The sequence below is a fragment of the Lepisma saccharinum genome, chromosome 12 (assembly GCF_977018435.1).
Source record: "Lepisma saccharinum chromosome 12, izLepSacc3.1, whole genome shotgun sequence".
Classification (NCBI taxonomy): domain Eukaryota; kingdom Metazoa; phylum Arthropoda; class Insecta; order Zygentoma; family Lepismatidae; genus Lepisma; species Lepisma saccharinum.
The window spans coordinates 32,010,535-32,029,196 of record NC_139240.1 but is presented as its reverse complement, the minus strand read 5'-3'; the positions used below and the strand labels follow the sequence as shown (position 1 = coordinate 32,029,196).

Sequence of the window (18,662 nt, the reverse complement as noted above, 5' to 3'; positions counted from 1 at the left end):
AAAGTTATAACGTAAAAACTATGACCTTGACACAGCGTCTCGATCGAGATGCTTGGGACCGTGAGGCTTACTTTTAGGTATCTCGATCGAGATGCTTGGGATCCAAAAGGTTAAACTACATTCCATACTTAGAATAATGAAGTCTTTTCTTTTTCTTTTTAAAATTTGGGTTAAATAATGGCTCAGAAAATATAGTAATCTAAGGTTTTAATACTTGATGTACCATAAATTGAAATTACAAGGTATCACAATTGAAAATCTGCAAAATTTCATTGCAAAAGGTTTGATTTATTAGGTACGCATGACGAGTTGGTATTGTCAGCTCCAAAACTGAGCTTCCCCCATATTTTTTTCAATGTAGCAGTACATGCAGCTTAAGATAGGCAGTGGCATGCCCAGGAATTTCGAAAGGGAGGTGGGGTTACATATACTTTTTTTTAGTATACAGCCCTGTTTTTGCCACATTATCCTGCCTTTGACGTAATTGTTTATGGAATGCTAGGCCAAAGGTATTGGGTTATGACCTTCACAAACCCCTCCTTGGGCACTCCACTGAAAGTAGGCTATTTATTTTGGGGTGTCAAAGCTGGTAGAATATATTATCTTTTGTTTCCTTTATTTTTCACTTTTTTTTTTCTTCTCCCAAGAAGACATTCGTTGAAATAGATGTGACTCACGCACAGCAGAAGATTCAGAGACATGTTTTGATAGGATATGAGGCAAGCCTGGAATTGATCTGTCCGTGTACAATCTCTACTGCATTCTTCCTTTGCCTAATGTGCCGAGAGTAGTGACTTGTGAATGTTCATTATGTGTGACAGGAAATGGAGTGTTCTGTAATATTTTTAACTGGAGAGGACTGTCATAAATACCCTTTTGGTAAGGTTCCCAAAGGCCTAACTAATCTTAACAAAGTCAATGAAAGTGATAACACTTCTTAGGTCAAGACTGCAGGTGTATGGATTAGAGACAATATGCAAGTACCATTAAATATAGCTTTTTATATGGTAAAGTATGTTGTGATCTTCAGAAGGACTACTTAAAGAAAAGGTTAAGTAAGGTAAGGTAAAGAAAGTGTCAAGAAAGCCTTATACCAGTTAAATCAATATTCCTGATATGTTGGAGTAAAAGTTTCATATGTGGAGAAAGTGCTTCACTTAAATGCCAGAATTGAAATGATGTCTTTGTGCCAAGCCAAGGAAAACTAAAGGAAATGCATGAAGTCTGTTCTGCTTTTTATGCATCTCCTGTTTCAAAACTGAGGAGGCTGATTGCAGAAAAACAATAAAGTGATCTTGCTCGAAAAGCTATTCACATCCTACAAGGAGTGCAAAGGAAACTGGAAAGTTGCTTTTCACGAAGTATTAAAACTGAAGAAAAGGAAAGCAAGTGTGACAATCCTTTGCATGGCCACTACAATCATATAATTGAAATTATAAGAAGAAAAATGTAAATGAGCAAAAGATTAATGTTGAAAAGGTCAGAATCATCAGTTTGATTGCTACCACTTGGTCAAGAAAAAATATGTGATGAACTGAAGGTTTCTGATAATTTACTTAGGAACTTAGTGAAAGAACAAAGAGTCCTGCCTGATTTAACAAAGAGAATGAATAGGAAACTGGAGCTGACAACACCAACTGGTCATGGGTACCTAATAAATCAAACCTTTTGAAAGGAAATTTCGCAGATTTTCAATTGTCATACCTTGTAATTTCAATTTATGGTAAGCCGAGTATTAAACCCTTATGTTACTATATTTTCTGAGCCTTTATTTAACCCAAATTTAAAAATGAAAAAGAAAAGACTTCATTATTCTAGGTGTGGAATGTAGTTTAACCTTACTTTGCAACGTCAGAAATTAGGTGACATACGTTACCTCATATTGACCAAAACGAGTTGAATCTAAAAGTTGAGATTTTTACTGTGAGTTAGGTTCATGAAGGACTTCCTATGCGCCAAATTTCAGAATTTTTAAAGGGGACCCATATGAGATATTTAACCCCGAAAACTGTCAAAATTCAATGAACGTCCATGTTTGAGCCCATGCTGTAAAAAAGGGATGCATTTCTAAGCACTGATATTTTATTTGCAGACACCCTGCAGGTAGTTCTACACGTGAAAAAAAATCAAGCCTTAGACTAAATCCCTTCATTAAAAAAATCGGGCTTATAAATCCAATTTTTTAACTATTGTTACCCCATTTTCCACCATAATTTCCGTACATACGATGCAATTTCTAGCAAAACATACCTGAATATCATAGGAAGTATACTTCATTAGCTACAAAATGAATTTTGTTTCAGGTCTCTAGCTTTAATGGTTTTTGATATATTAAGGTTTCTGTATACTGCTACATGAGCAAAAAAAGCCATGCGCCATGTTGGAAAAATGGCTGCCCCAGGAGAACTAAAGACAATAATTTTTTTTGAACATTGGTTTTGATATCTAGGAAAAAAAAATTGACATGGAATGACCCTGCAGATACATACCCTGAAATTAATTTGTCTGTGTATTTCCAGCCCAGGATCCTTTCTATGCTATAAGCACAAGGTCATCCTTTCGAGCGCTCTTTGGAGATCCTCATTCAAAGGAGACATTGATAACGGTAAGCTTGCAGCATGCATATGTCTCACAGGGGAGAACTCCTGTTTGCTAAAGGTTGAGTGAGTGAGTGAGTGAGAGAGAGAGAGAGAGAGAGAGAAATTGTCTTCAACACATTCCACTCTGGTCATTTTTTAACTCTATTTAGTTAAATTTGACAATGAGGATGAAGAGATGAAATTCGTATTTTAAGTTGGCTTTCTTCTGCAAAGTCTGGACTGTATGGTGGATGTTTTTTTCCTCAATAAAATAGTGGTTAAAGCACATTGTCTCAGGTTCCACTTTAAGCTGTACTTCTACCCCGAATTAGCCTATCTGAACATGGAGAAATTACTTGAGTAGAATATTCTTTGTGTGTGTGTGTGTGTATTTACAACATATTCCTTAAAAACAAGAAGAACTCTTGCGTGTGTAGTATTTTAGGGATTCTTGAAAGCAAAATTAACTACATATACCTAGTCATATCATAAATTCTGTTACAAAGTTAATAATGAACTACTGGCACAATGAGCAAGCTAATGTATTAATACAAAGGCTGTCACAGAGAAGGTGAGACTAATTCCTGTATAGGAAAACAGCGACCTCCTTTGGCTAGCAAATGTACTAGGGTGAAAATGTGGTTCATTAGCTGCTGATTGAGACCAAAATGAGCGCAATAGGTCAAAAAGTATCGACTGTGTAGCAGTTAAAAGACAAGCATGTGCATGGACCCCTCCAAGAATCATTAAAATGAAACAAAAAAATAACGAACCACAAAATGTTTATTCAGAATCAGCCATATCTATTAGACGTACATCTTTTTCAAAATAGGCACCATTGACAGCTAAGCAAGCATCCATACTCTCCTGCCACTTTGTGAATGTCTTTGAAAATTAGTCGTCAGGTAGCGAACTGAAGAAAACTTGCGCTGCGGTGATCACTTCTTTATTCGTCATGAAATGACGACCACGTAAAGCAGCCTTGAAAAGTGGAAATAGCCAAAAGTCGCAGGGTGCAAGGTCTGAGCTGTATGCTGGATGCGGGAAAATTTCTGTTTTTCTCTTCGTCGCGTAATCCTGAAAAGCCCACGCAGTACGCGGGCGTGCGTTATCGTGGTGCAATATGAAGGAGTTCTTCAAATGCGGCCTCTTTTTTGCTACGTGCTGGTGCCAAGTCTCAATGACTCCTTGGTAATACTGTGGCTCTACTCAGTCTGTCTTGATCGGCATATGCCTGTTGAAACATTGCATATATTTCTGCAGCACTTTTCTCTAAACGCCAACAAAATTTTATGGCATGTCGCTGTTCATCTTGAATACTCATCGCGATAAGCAATGTTATACACAAAAACCTGGAGGGTAAATGAAACACGTTCCACGTAAATCAACACAGCTGCTCACTAACGTGGTTTCGCAACATGTGACAACCTGCTGCGGAAATAGAATGAGTCATCCTACACGACGCGACTAGTGCAGTGTTGCCACGCCAGGATAAAATCTGGCTCACCTTCTCTGCGACAGTCTTTGTATTTGGATGTTAAAAAGGTATAGGTCTTGCCAACACAGACCGCCAATCACTGTTCAAAATTACCTTCATACAGGCCCGAAGTCTCTGAGGCCAGTCATCGATCGCAGCATGCACGGTCTTGAGGGGAAAGTACGCCACTGCCTTCACAAGAGAACGCTTGAGACTCGCATGCCCTCCAAAACGGGCCACAACATGTAGTCCAATGGGCTGAGGTTGGGGCTGTTGGAGGGCCAATCAGCCGGAGCCATGAAATCAGGCACATTCCTCTGAAGCCTATGTGGTTTTTGCCATGTGGTGCCGACTCCTGCTGGAAGCTCCATGGCTCATTGTTAAACATGATGCAGGTCAACTATTTCACAAGTGGCTCCAACACTGTTGCTTGGTACACTTTTGCAGATGTTTTCACACCATTTTCACAAAAGTGGAGGTCACTTGTGCCATCGTACGAAACCCCCCCCAGCCTCCCCACACCAAACCATCTCTGAGGCGGGATGATGACCTCGGAAGATCCGTGGCATGTTTTCACGAGCTTCCTGGGATGTCGAGGCATAAACACGGTCGTTTTGACGATTGTAAGACTCTTCAATCATGTAAATATTTCCATCCGTGAAAAGGATCCTCCTGTGGCCACCATTTGTGTAACGCTGAAGGAGTCTTTTTGTTTTCTGCTCCCTCTGGACCTTAAGCTGTTGAGTTAGGAAGTGACCAGTACTTCGCCAATAAGTGCGGAGTCCTAGGTCACTTCGGAGCACACGTGACATCGACATTTTCGAAATGTTCAGCTCTTGAGCCATCACTGCTTGTTTTCTAACAGGATTTCATCAAATCTGCACCACCACTGCTTTCACGAGCTTCTGCCACCTTGCGCTGCGAGGTCTACCTTTCCTGGGGTGGGTCCTTAATTGTCCCTGTGTCGCAGTATCTGTTGATGGTCCGATGAATGAACATCCTGCTGATATTCAGCTTTTTCATGGTGTTGAAAATGTCCGATGGTGATTTGCCAACTTTGTGCAATGCGATTACTGCCACACGGTTCTCGTATACACCCCATTTGACTCGCAGTGAAATTCACCTTTCCGCTACCACAGCCAAACACACAATGATACTGGTTGTTGTTTGATCCAACATTACAGGGTTGCCTTGCCAACCAGTGTTGCCATCCCTGTCTAAACTTTGTAACAGAATTTATGATATGACTAGGTATAAACGGAATTTCTAGACTTGAGCACATTCAGTCAAAGTTCCTTAGATACTTCAAATTTAAAGCTTGTGGAGAATATCCAACATTCGATTCATATGGAAATCTACTTCCATAGAACAACTACAGCAAGCCAGCGCTCCCAACAAGTAAGTGACTTGCTCTTTCTCTACAAAAGTAATTAATGGTACAAGATTCTAATATTTTATCAGCCGTAACTTTAATGTTCCCATTTTTTAAACATGTCCCAAACACGAAATCTTTCTTACGTGTTTCCAGCGTTGCACAATTGGATAGTTTTTTTTCCATTAATTTTGACACCACCGCTACCAAATGAGAGAAAATGTAACTACTGCTGCCGGGAACTTAGAAAGATATGACGCTCTACCTTCTCTACTCCACATGCTGTACCTTCAGTGAATGAAGGCAGTGAGCCTTTGAAATTAACCGAAAGAAAGAAAAAATAAACTATACAATTTGTGCAACACGGAAACATGAAACTTCACATAGAAATACTTAAACTGCATTTACTGCATACATCATGAACAAAATCTTTCATTGCCAGAGAGTAAAATATCATTGCTTTCAAACCCTCCAGAGTGGAGAGCATGAAACTTTTCAACTTTAATTCATGTGTAAATAACACCTGGTATTATTACAAGGAGTTTATGCAAACTTTAAAAAAGAAAACATTACTGAAAGATTGCATTGAATCTATTGTTATAATGTATACTTAGAGCCCCATAATTGGGCTCGACTTGTTAGACTCTATCAATAAATAAATAAATAAATAAATTTGTAACTTCAATTGTACTTAATTTTAAATACAATATTTAATTATCTACAGATGTGTGACCTTCTGCCAATTTACATGAGAATTGGAGGCTCTCTCTGCAACACCCTGAAGGTGTGGCTGGATGCCCCCGTGGTAGACAACAATAGCTTCGAGTGGAAACCTCCCGTAGTATGGACCGACCCCGACAAGATGGATGGACCCAACTACTTTGAGGATTTCCTCAAGCAACAATGGGGGGAGAAGCTACTTGATATGCTCAATCTAAAGTCTCCTGACATTCAGTGGTGGAATAAACCCTCAAAGGTAAAGTTAATCCTCATGAACTCTAGATTGCACCAGTATCCAAGATATTTTATATTATTTCTGATGTCACAACTACAGACATTACACATATCATTTGTCAGGAGGTGCGTGATTGAATCCCGGCAGAACAGTGCTGCTTTTGTCCATGTCTCAAAATGCGCCGATACAAAGTATACCAACCATTTCACTTTTACATGTATTTTTTTAAAAAAAAACATTATTAAATTAAGCCAACCTGGTATTTGCACCTGCTCTTATATACAGCGTGTAACAAAAGTCCGGGAACACTTTAAAAAAAATATTGTAGCCAAACGAGTAGCGTAACATAGTACATCATTTCAAAGAGTAAAGTTGTAAGTTTTTTTCTCATTGCAGATGTTACGTGTAGTTCCATATATCGTCGCTAGGTGGTGTCATACTCAAGATGGCGCTTTCTGGAACTGGTCTTTGTCTTTAGGATATAACTTTTGCACTAACTGTAGTCTGTACGGTTTCATGTTTAATTTTTTTTTATGCAAAACACGCCATACAGTCATTGTTGACATTTCCAACTCACGTGAAACTCTGCGTATAGATTTTCTCGGACTCCTTGTGAAAGCTTCTCTCACTCACTCAATGTCATTTTCACTCACACCTGGCCAACAACTTCTCTTCTTCACACACAAACACCAGTTTCAACAAACTTTACATACCAATTGTAGGTTGCCTTCCTGGTTGGTGCTGCTTACCCGTACTTCATCCTAAATTTTCGTTGGACATCCGTTGCACTCTTTGTTTTGTCAAATTCTAGCACGGAGAAAGCTTTCTCAGCTCCAGAAAGCACAATTTTGATTATGGCACCACCTAACGACGATATATGGAACTACTCGTAACACCTGCAATGAGAAAAAACTTACAACTTTACTATTTGAAATGATGTACTTTGTCACTTTGTAATGCTACTTGTTTGGCTACAATAATTTTTTAAAAGTGTTCCCGGACTTTTGTTACATGCTGTATGTATTATACGCAGAGACCTAGTGAAAACATGCGTGGTTTCATATTGGGTCTCTGAATTATTCCATGCATAATATGCAACAGAGTTTTTGGGGGCAATTTTTTTTTTGGAAAAATGTGCACATTATATAATATAATACAGTAAATATAATAAATGGAAACTTCAGATTTTGCATAATTTCCAAGATAAATTGGATTGGCGAAAATGTCCCATCAAAAGACCAAACATGCCTGAAATGTATGGACCGGTATTAGTAAATACAATTCAACTGGTTCTTTCTAATACAAATACATTGTCATCTGTATCGGATCAGCACAAATCTTTGAATACACTTTTTGTATTCATCTCTACCATGACTTTATGCTTGAGGATTTTACATTTTCCTGATTTTACAGTAAAATTTTATTTTTCTCACATTGGCCCTCTGGAAAACGTATACTCAACGTTCCACTCTGTTTTAATGAAAACTAAATGATAAACCAATCTTTTAATATATATATATATATATATATATATATATATATACACTGTGTCCAGGCTAGAGGCATACAAAAATATATGCTTATAAAGAAAGAACTATACATTTTATGTTGTTGGATAAATGCTGAATCGATAGAAAATCTCCCCGAGATTTGATCGTCACCATTTCCATTTCAGCACCAAGTCGTATAGATCTCGCATGTGCACAAATGTTCAATGTGACGTGCTCTGGCAAGTCCACCAGCGTACGCCTGACAGTCAACATGTGGACACCACAACAAAAGGTGCAGTGTGTGAGCAGAGTTAGCAAGTGTTACTGATTTGAACTCTGCTAGCCATAGCACACACTGCACCTTTCGTTGTGGTGTCCACATGTTGACTGTCAGGCGTACGCTGGTGGACTTGCCAGAGCGCATCACATTGAACATTTTTGCGCATGCGAGATCTATACGACTCGGTGCTGACCTAGAAATGGTGACGAACAAATCTCGGGGAGATTTTCTATTGATTCAGCATTTACCCAACAACATAAAATGTATAGTTCTTTCTTTATAAGCATATATTTTTGTATACCTCTAGCCCGGATACCCTGTATATGGATTAATACAATACATATAGTTCTTCGTGGACTATGTAGTATCCTACCAATTTAGTGTATGTTTAATTACTAAGGGGGTGGGAGTTTCACAGACATTGTTCCAGTGGCTCTGTAGTATAGGTAACTGCGGGATAAAGTTGGCCAGAGCATGATACTGATGATGTTACTGTCAGTATGTCCAAGATCAATAACAAAGTATGGCTGGAAATAAAGTATACTTGAAGTTGGCAACACTGTACATCATTGGTATGGTGTGGGAAGCGTGGAAGTGCCGCTACATTATGCCACTGGTTCGTCCAGAGTATAGTTTAGTGGAAGGCGATCCTCAATGGCCTTGAGCCTTCAAGAAAGGCGTTTCTCGTTAAACGTTATTTCTCTTATATGAAATTGGCCGTTAACTACACACTATCCTGGGAATCTCTGGAGGAAGTGGACGAAAACAAGTCTCTGTGCAAGTAATGACTTCAGGGGGCCCAGCCAATGCACTCGTGACAGGGAAAGTGAGTGTGGTTACCAGTCATTTACAGAAGCGCCGCCTGCTACGCTTTGCCAACTCGTAGTCCCCCCTCCCCACCTTTTTTACTGACATGTGCGGCCTGCTCCACAGATTCCCGGAACAGAGTATAGCTACAACATTGTACAATTTCCTGGAGGAGATTTCTGGAACGTGTGCTCGAAATTTTACTGCACATGCAAATCCTGCCCAATGCATTCATAACATTGCGGTAATGCTTGCAAACTTGCAGGCTTACTATGAAAAATGTTTGGTGTTTGGTCAAGAGGACGTATCGAACATGTATGCTGACTGTACTGTTTTATGTTCAAATATTTTTTGTACAATACCTATTCTTGTATTGGTACATACAAGTGTTGATTCAGATGTGTTGATATGAGTAACATTTTTCATTATAATTTCAAAATTGAATAAAACAGTACAGTTTCTGCATTTTGCTACTTCTGCGGTGGTCAAGTCAGTCAGCGGAAGACCCAGGTTCGATTCCTGGTGTGGGTGATCTAAGGTTGGAATTTTTTCCCACATAAAATGGCTCGGGTTCACTCAGCCTCAGGTCAAAAGGATGTGGTGGTTAAAGAAAGCTGGAGCATGATGCTGATCACAACACCTCCAAAATGCCAGAGATCAAGAATGTGTGATTCCCTAGCCCCACATTCCGTAAATATGCCTTCATGGCATGGTGCTATATACACAGGGTACTATGTACTTTACTTTACCATACTGTATGTGGGCTCCTGTAATGCACGGGGGATGCTTTTACCTTTCTGACACAACTGAGTAAAACATATGTGGATGTAGCTACCATAATTTTCTTTTTACTTTCAGAATAAGCATCTTGAAGAAAAACGTAAAAAGCATGTGGTAATATCAAAGAAAGAGGTGGAAATCTCTGTATTTGTCGGAGTTGGGAACAGAGGTCCATCCAGTCCTCGAGAGTCCAAAATGTCCGACAATCTCAGCTGGTCGTCTGAGAATGGCAGAAACCCTTTGGAGTCCATGTTAGGAATTATGCTCTCCAAAGCCATGTGGAGGCTCATGAGTCAGTACCCCATGCCGACGGAGAACGACTTCCGTTTTCATCCTCATACGCAAGCTGTGCAAAGTATATGGGAGGAAATATTTGGTCCGAAGTTTGTTTATTCTATCTTGGATAAATTTCGTACGATTCGCAAGTTGCTATCTCAAGGTATGTCATTGGTTGATGTGGATTAATACTTGTGTGTGTGTTAGTAGGAAGATTTCATACCAAAGCATCAAGTGACATGTGTTGCTTGGAAGCAATGAAACCTTTTGAACTGAAGAGACACGATAAGCTTCACATGCCATTTAGACGGCTGTTTTCTCATTACCAGGGAACAGATTTACATTCTTTGTTCATAATGGCATGTAGACTCAAAAATATAACTCTTTATTTTCCATATTTGTACATAAATTAGGTTTAGTCTCAAATTTTACATATTTTAGTTATTTTTACTTATTTCTTCCATATTTTAGAACATTTCTCCACATATACTCCATATTCATGCAATAACTACATGTCCCTGTGTGACCGAAATATTTGGGTGAATTTCTTGCGAATAACTGACAAAATCTGAAGAGACGTTAAACAAACAAAAGTTTTGACCTTTTTTATACCCTCCAATTGCATTAATTGCAAGTTTTCTGTCATCCGAACAATATATATACTGTTTGCCTCTCAACTGTTTGCTTTTGCTGTTCTAAAACACTTGAAATTCCTGGTTATTTACAATTATTGTCAACAATAGAGAATTAGTGCTCAAGCATGGTCTCCTGGTTGTTACAAACATTTGGCAATGTTGGAAGAGAGTCCCCAAGTTGAGCAGCCATTGCTAACCCCACCCTCACTGCTAGTTGGTGCCAGACAGCAGCACCAGAGGTAACAACTGCATGGCACAAGTACGGGATTCGGTTCTGGTTTCTCTTCAAGACAGTCACGTCATGGTGATAGTTACAATGCCATGACTTTATTTTATATAGGTGATGTGTCTTTTTAAAAAGGTAAATGTTTACAATTTGAAATCCTTATGTTTTGGTGAAAATATCTAAATCACATTTTTGCTACATATAAATCCGTTCCCTGCTCATTACCGTACATTCTGTCCCGTTGGTCTTGTAAGTTCGCTGGAATTTGCTGTGAATGTTTTGCTTTAGACTGAATGTTCAGTGTAAATTCTTCATGTTGCTTATTGCCGCAGTTTGAAATCTCTTTTAGAGGCATGTGATATGCTGAAATTTCCCATCGAGATTCCAACATCGCGACTGGCTTTCTGATTATCAGAAATTCTTGATGGTTACATGTTGGAAGAGCATAATTCTCAAAGTTTCACCCATTGTATTGTATATTGCTGTTTTTGTTTAAAAGTATGACGTTTGCTTGAGGGAATCATAGTGTGTATAATTTGAGATTTTTGCACATTGGAATCTTGAACTTTTACATTCCCCAACCATTTTTTTTGGTCCAAATCCCATCCTGCACACTCCTTGTTTGTGCATTAAGTAACCATATTTTAATCTGCAAGAAACTCTCAATACACTAAATTCTTGGAAATTGTTCTTGGGTACTACAGTAATTTCAAGAACTGTCATTTACCCTTTAATTTAGTTCAATAATGAAATTTCTGTTGAATCCAGCAAAGCAGCATACTTGGCGTGGTCCCTGGTACGCATGGCGAGAAAAACACTCGTTCTCGGAAGCAATAACACACACTTGTTCTCCTTTTCTGTAGCTTCATATTTTTGAATATCAAGTAACCCCCTGGTGCACTTAGTTTGCTGCATTTTAGATTCAGAGCAATAGACACACATGGGTCCCATGGACCACGTGATACCCTTTACGTAATTCTTTTGGTATGGAACCTGATGTGAGAAAAAGAGTTGACGATCCATGTTTTAGTGGAAATATCCATGCCGCAGTTGGTAAGTTGGAAGCCAAAGTGAATTTTCTGATCTGGAGTTTTATAAAAGTGATAATAAAGCACTTATTTCCAATAATTATGGGCCCGATCAATGAGCATTTCCCCCCATTTTGACATATTGCAGGAATATTTTTGTGTGATTTTTTTTCATGTGATTTTGTTTTCTTTGGCTAACTGCTTGTACGTTCTGTAATAATTTAACAACAAATTCATTTACTGTATTTTACAGTTATCACAATGTATTTATAGAGCCGTTCAAAAATTTGTGGCAGATTTTTGTAGCATTAGATAAACTTGAGTAATAAAAATGGCAATAATGCCCCCCTGATGGCGCAGTGGTTGCGTCGTCACCTTGTAATCAAGGGGGTCCCGGGTTTGATACCCGGTGGAGGCACATAGTGTTTCAGATCCCACTTTAAACTGTAGGTCCAGTCCCGATTAGCCTTACTGTGCATAAAGTGGACTTAAAACACCAAATCAAATCAAAAACTGAAATAGTGGATAAAAGTTTATCATAATTTTATAAAGAAGGTCCAAAATACATGATAATTTGTGAAAAAGTTCGATAATGTTTCAGTAACTCTTGGAAGTAGTAAATTCAATTTGGTGGTCCACGGAAGCATGCAATGCCCTTTGTATTACAATCTCGCACCATGCCCATTAGGGGTTAAAAATACTACCGAAATCATATTCTTATATTAAGTAGTTAATTGTTCTTCTATTTTAATTATAGAACAAAGTGTATAATTGTGAAGTGAAGATATTATTTTACATGAAATAATGTAAGTTCACTACAGCATCAAAATTCAATGGAAAATAAACAAAGTAATAATGACAGAAAATTGCCAATTGCTAATTATAATAGGAAATTGAACCCATCTAGTTTTGTAATTAAATACAATGAAATGAAAAGACACAATAGTTTATTAGCTTACATGTAATTCCTGATTTTAACCTTCAAAATGTACTACTTATTATTCTTAGATAATATTGTGAAATATAGTAGATTCTTTTTAATTCAAACTTGTATAATTCAAATTACTCGGTAATTTGGACAGAAGTTTATTCCCCTTGAAATCATATTTAATAATGTGACGTTTTTGTTGTTCGAATTTTGGATAATTCAAACCTTTTCCATGCCCCCTTGTAGTTCATTGTTTATTAATTGAAATGTTTAGATTGTAATTACATACGGTACCTGTACTTCAGACTAAGAAAAAACTAATTTTTTTAGACATCTAAGAACTTCAGCCCAAGCCTTCCTGCATATTTGTAAAGTTATTAAAATTTTCTGGATCATTTGGGTTCCCAATAATGTTTTACTGTTCATCAATATATATCACTGATATGTTTGAAGTTTAAGTCCAGTTTATGCCCATCCACATTTTAAAGTTGGATCCAAACCAGTATGTACCACCACCGCGTATTGAACCTGGGGCCCCTTGATTACCAGATGGTTACATTACCACTGTACCATTGGAAAGATCCAACTTGGCCCAGTAGTGATACAAATCTAATTAGTGATAGGATACAAGTCAGGACATAGCTTAATACATACTGTGATACAGTCGGCTCTCGATTCTACAACATGGATATAATGACCCTCTCGAAGTAACGACCTTTTTCCCGGTAACCGTGAAAAATTTGGAAAAAGGTTCAAAAATTGAAGGAAATCGGCCGAAAAATATATTTTTTGTGCTCGTTTTATTCGCACTGATTCCCTCCACAAGCACTCTACCCCTTGCAAGTGGGTCTGATTTAAAAATAGACACCACCACACCAGGCTTGAGTGATATCCAGTAGCACTTGACCTCTGCCCTCCCCTTCCCCAAGCACTTTAATGTTAACCCTGCAGCCGATGGCCGCTACCTAACATGCCAGGCTTGTTTTGCGATTTGATTTTGCTTGCTCTTGGATACGCCGGAAGAGATCGAATGTGCTTGGATGTTATTTTAAATCGACTTAGACTTGTTTCCTTGACCTAAGAGCTGCTGACAACTCGCGAAGGGGGAATGGGGGTAGGGGGAGCAGCTCTGTCTGCTGGACTTGCAATCTTTGTCAATGTGTATGGCAGGTCAAGCTCTTTCATCGATAAATACAGTACACCATCTTGAGAAATGAGAGATAAGATCGCAGGAATGTTCCAACATGCAGACGCATTGCCTGACCCTATCTGTCCAGCTCTGACCTAGAGTTCAGCAGGTTCCCATGAGTGAGCAACTTTTGATCTTGTAGCCGACAACTTCCGGTAATCGCTTTCATTCAAAACGTGTTATTTGTTCCCCGTAACACTTCATAAAAAAGTGAAACTGTTAGAGATAATAAAAGCCACATACGCCAACTAAAGATTGTCAACCTGCTTAATGCGTTGTTATCCATGTTTCTGCAAAGGTTTACTTCAATCTTGTGTGCATCGTAACTCCCGTTTCCCACTTCATACGTTTTCATAACTGTGCTGATGTCCTAATATTTGCCAAAAAAGTGTTCTGTTGGCTGAGTGACTTCTCCCTCTTTTCCTCTCAGCAAATGTGTAGGGGAATTGCCGATTGTTTTCTTGCTCGTGTGTGCACACGGGCTGATTATAGGTGAGGGTGGTAGTGGACCCTTCTTCCTTTCGTCTAAAATGAGCAACCAGTTCTGGATACATTCTTGAAAGTGCCCCCCTTCCCAACTCATTCTCCACCAATGGTGTGCACGGCAATGTGATAATTGCAGAATTCAGGTCACCCTTTTCCCGGGAACTGTGAAAGGTCGTCATATTGTTGTATCGAGGGTTGACTGTATTTCACTTACGTTACCTGTGTATGCATTAGAGTACTGCATGGAACCACTTGTGCTTGCTCTAGTCTCCCACCCTTGAGTGTATACAATGGAATATTATTTTAATTTGACAATAATCGTTGACACATATATATGTAAAATATCCACCTTGGTTGTTTCAGCCCACAATCATCTTATTTCATTTTCATATGTCATTATGTATTGGTAAGATAGACTACACTTAATTTTAACATGGAGATGATTACTATGTCCACTTAAGTTTCAATTTCACTGTGCCTTTCACTTCATGATCTATATTTGAGGACCCACTACCACAGATAAATTACAGTTTTGTGTGTACTACGGGGCGTTGAGTGTATACCACTCGTTTTGCCAGTTTGAGCATCATTCCCATACTCGAGAATCATCTGCACCAAATTTTGGCGCTTGAGTGAAATCTTCTCCCTGCAGCACTAGCATTTTACAAACTACTACTTCTACTAATCTCTATGGTGCAACAGCCCTCTAAGGGACAAGGCCAGACAGAGTGACTTTTTCATTGGGTGATGCACTTCAGGTCCCATTACCATTGTCTTCTGGCTTTTGAGACGAGCCCGCTACTTCTTTTTCAAGTAGCTTCCCCACCATCGCCTTGTAATCAAGGTGACTCGAATCCAATACCCAGTGAAGTCACATTGCACACTTGGTTCAAATCGCTGTTTAAACTGGAGGTACAGTCCCGATTAGCTTTTCTTTGCATAAAGTAGCTTCCCAATTGTCCTCTCGATGATAGGTCATTTTTTGAAATGTTGAGAGCTCACCCTGTTAATCGAATCCAAGTCCACTTCTAAAAAAAATATCAAGACCTCAAACATTTTTCTATGCAGGAGCTCTTAAATGTGTATTTATAAAAAAATTAAAAATACAAGTTTCTTCTAGTGAGAAAGTCTGGAAATGGCCGAGAGAGAATTAAGATAGAAATTATACACATGACATTAAAATGTGCCTAATTATGTTAGTGGTTTATTTACTGTGGTGTTGACAATTAATTCTTTCATTTTCAGAGTTTGTATCTAAACTGACTGAGCTTGATTCCTTTAAAACTAAAAAGATGAATAAATTAAAGAAAAAGACTCTAAGGGAATTGAATGAATCAGTGGAGAAGAAGGTGTCCATATTTGAGAACAGGACAACTGTTGCTTCAATTGGTGAGTTTTGTTGTGACTTAATGTCATTATACGTGCCAGACCCTGTGGCCGAGTGGTTAGCACATCGCGCTGCGATGCCAAGGGTCCTGGGTCCCGGGTCCGAATCCCGCTCGGGCTTGGTTGTTTGTGAATGTCCATTCATCAATTTCATCACTCATCCCCATCTTCGCAAATTAGCCAAGAGGCACAAAACATGAAGTAAAAATAAACAAAATCAATCAATCAATATCATTACACAAGGGCCAATCAATAAGTCGGTTCCACGATTTTTTTTCGCAGCAATTTATTGGTCAAACAAAACTACAATAGGTGTGCAGGAGTAGCAGTTCATTACTTATTTTTCTACATATCCACCACCGACGGCAATGCATTTTCGCCACCGTGACACCAATTTGGATATGCCAGTGGCCTGGAATGTCGTTGGCTGCTGCTGCAACCACTGCCGCACAGCATGTTGCACTTCATGATCAGACTAGAAGTGCTAGCCAGACAATGCCTTCTCCATAGGCCCGAAGAGGTGATAATCAGAGGGTGCCAGATCTGGACTGTATGGTGGATGTTCCATGATTTCCCAGCCGTACCGAGCGAATTTTTCCTTGACCACCATGGCAACGTGTGGCTTTGCGTTGTCGTGAAGGAGGCGGACGTGGTCACTGTTTCTTGCAACGCAAGGTGTAGCTTGGTAAGCGTGGCAGTGTAGGACATTGCGTTGATTGTTCCACCAGCAGGCATGAAATCCACCAGTATATCCCCAACATGTCCCAGAAGACAGTGACCATCACTGCTCCTCGTCCGTGACACTGGTGCAACTGGCCTTGAACCACTGACACCAATTCCCAATGGCTTTGCAGAACAGGACGTCACCCCCATACACCAGCTACATCCTCGCGTGAATCTCTGTCGGTGTCTTGCCTTCAGACCAGAAGAACCACACCATGGAACGCTGCACCTCGACAGTCGACGATGTCAAGCGGGTATCCATGTTTGTCACTGCTGCCATCTGTGGAAGAGACAAAGGAGCATTACAAAATCACTCATTATGAACTCTGGTCTGATAACATTTTCAGTACCCAAAAGTTCACCTTGGTGTGATTTTCCAATCCTGTGCAAAATAATCGTGGGACCGACTGATTTGCTCTCGTACTTCTAAGTATTAAGTTAGTATGTCGTAAACACTTTTACTCGCAGAACAGCCTAGAAACTACAGGGTGATTTCATGATGCATGTGGTAAATGTGATTTAAGAATTACGTACATGAAGTTTTGTGTTTCTGCATTGCACAATTAATCGAAGAAAAAAAAATATATATCCAATTGTGCAACGCAGAAACACAAAACTTCATGTATGTAATATAGGGTGATTATTTCGCTACAAGATACTGGAAAACTCAAATATTCCAAAGGCAATTCATTTTATTTAGAACATGCATATATGATAATAAGGAACTTCTTACCTCATGTGCCGGCAACATACTTCTTAAAAACAACATAAACATGTGAACAGCACCATAAAAGACACTTTTAAGAGTTTGTCCAAGCTTTCCATGATTTCATTCGAATCATCATCAGGGCAAAGGGGAAGTGATTGAGGTTTTGCTGGTGCTACAGCGGAACCTCAACCGTGTCCCCTTCGCCGTCTCTCGACCAGCTGTTAAAGTGTCTTTTATTGTGCTGTTTGTGTGTTCTTATGTTGTTTTTAACAAGTATGTATATATGAATACATATCATGATTCACGATAAACATGTCCATATTATAGAAGGTGTTGAAAATGTCCACCACTGCTGTCCAGGCAGAATTGAACTAGACGCTGCATATTTGCAATGAACACATGCTCTGCTACTGTGTAGCTCATTCCTCTACATTAAAGCACAGGGACTTTTATTTGTCAAGTAAAATATAAGAACCGGTGGCCTTGAGCCCCAGAGCCCCATGCAAGTACTGTACATTAATGAAGGAGATTAATGAACAATTTGTCATCTTTAAAACATTTATCTTGTATTGTATCTGTATTCTATTGGCATCTAAAAATATTCTCTATTGGTTTGTCTGCAGTAGAGTATCAGAATCGATATGGGTGGTATCGACTGACATCTAGTTAAAACCTTAGAGAATGGATTTTTTTTTTATGATATTACTAGCATATTTAAGTAATTAATGAAAGGAACTAGGCAAAATTTTTCTCGCCTGATGAGGCATCAAGAATAAACTTTTCCAAATGTAAACGCTGTCTTTCAAATCCACAGCCATGAAGAAAAGTGCTGAAAATTCTACACTAAAGGTGCAGTTGGTGCTGACGGATCCTTTCCATCTTCTTCAGTTGCCTTGGAACTTGAACCTGCTTCAACACTGGCTGGATACAATGCTGCACAAGATTCTCAAGGTGAGTTGTGCTGGTAGTTATAATTAGGTGCTTGGGAAATGACTAAAATGATAGTATTTACTAAGGTTATGTCAGCATGTAAATTATTTTTCAAATTACCTTGGAAAAAGTTGTGTGACCATTGATAGAAACATTGAACAATACGTTTCGCCATTCAAACATATGGCATAACTTCCCCAAGTCCAGGAGTGTGTTGTTGATCCTGTGTTGAGTGAAAGAATGAAATGTCACACAGCTTTGGAGTACAAAAATGTATTATAATAACTGGAATATGACAAATAAAAGCACAATTTTAACACTACGAAGTATCACCACTTGTGCACGCTCTCACACAATCGAAGACACTGAGTTCAGCTCTCTTACGTCATGCAGCAGCATTTCACTG

The 18,662-nt window shown here is 39.0% G+C and overlaps 1 protein-coding gene across 1 annotated transcript in view; it reads left to right on the top strand.

The window, feature by feature from the left end:
- Positions 1–18,662, top strand: part of LOC145995962 (uncharacterized) — a 134,448-nt gene that overhangs the window by 50,904 nt on the left and 64,882 nt on the right. The window contains exons 6-10 of the mRNA XM_083132036.1: positions 2,520–2,605; positions 6,153–6,404; positions 9,819–10,179; positions 15,754–15,897; positions 18,141–18,277. Of these exons, the coding sequence (XP_082988162.1) occupies positions 2,520–2,605; positions 6,153–6,404; positions 9,819–10,179; positions 15,754–15,897; positions 18,141–18,277 (980 nt within the window). The remainder of the gene's footprint in view (positions 1–2,519; positions 2,606–6,152; positions 6,405–9,818; positions 10,180–15,753; positions 15,898–18,140; positions 18,278–18,662) is intronic.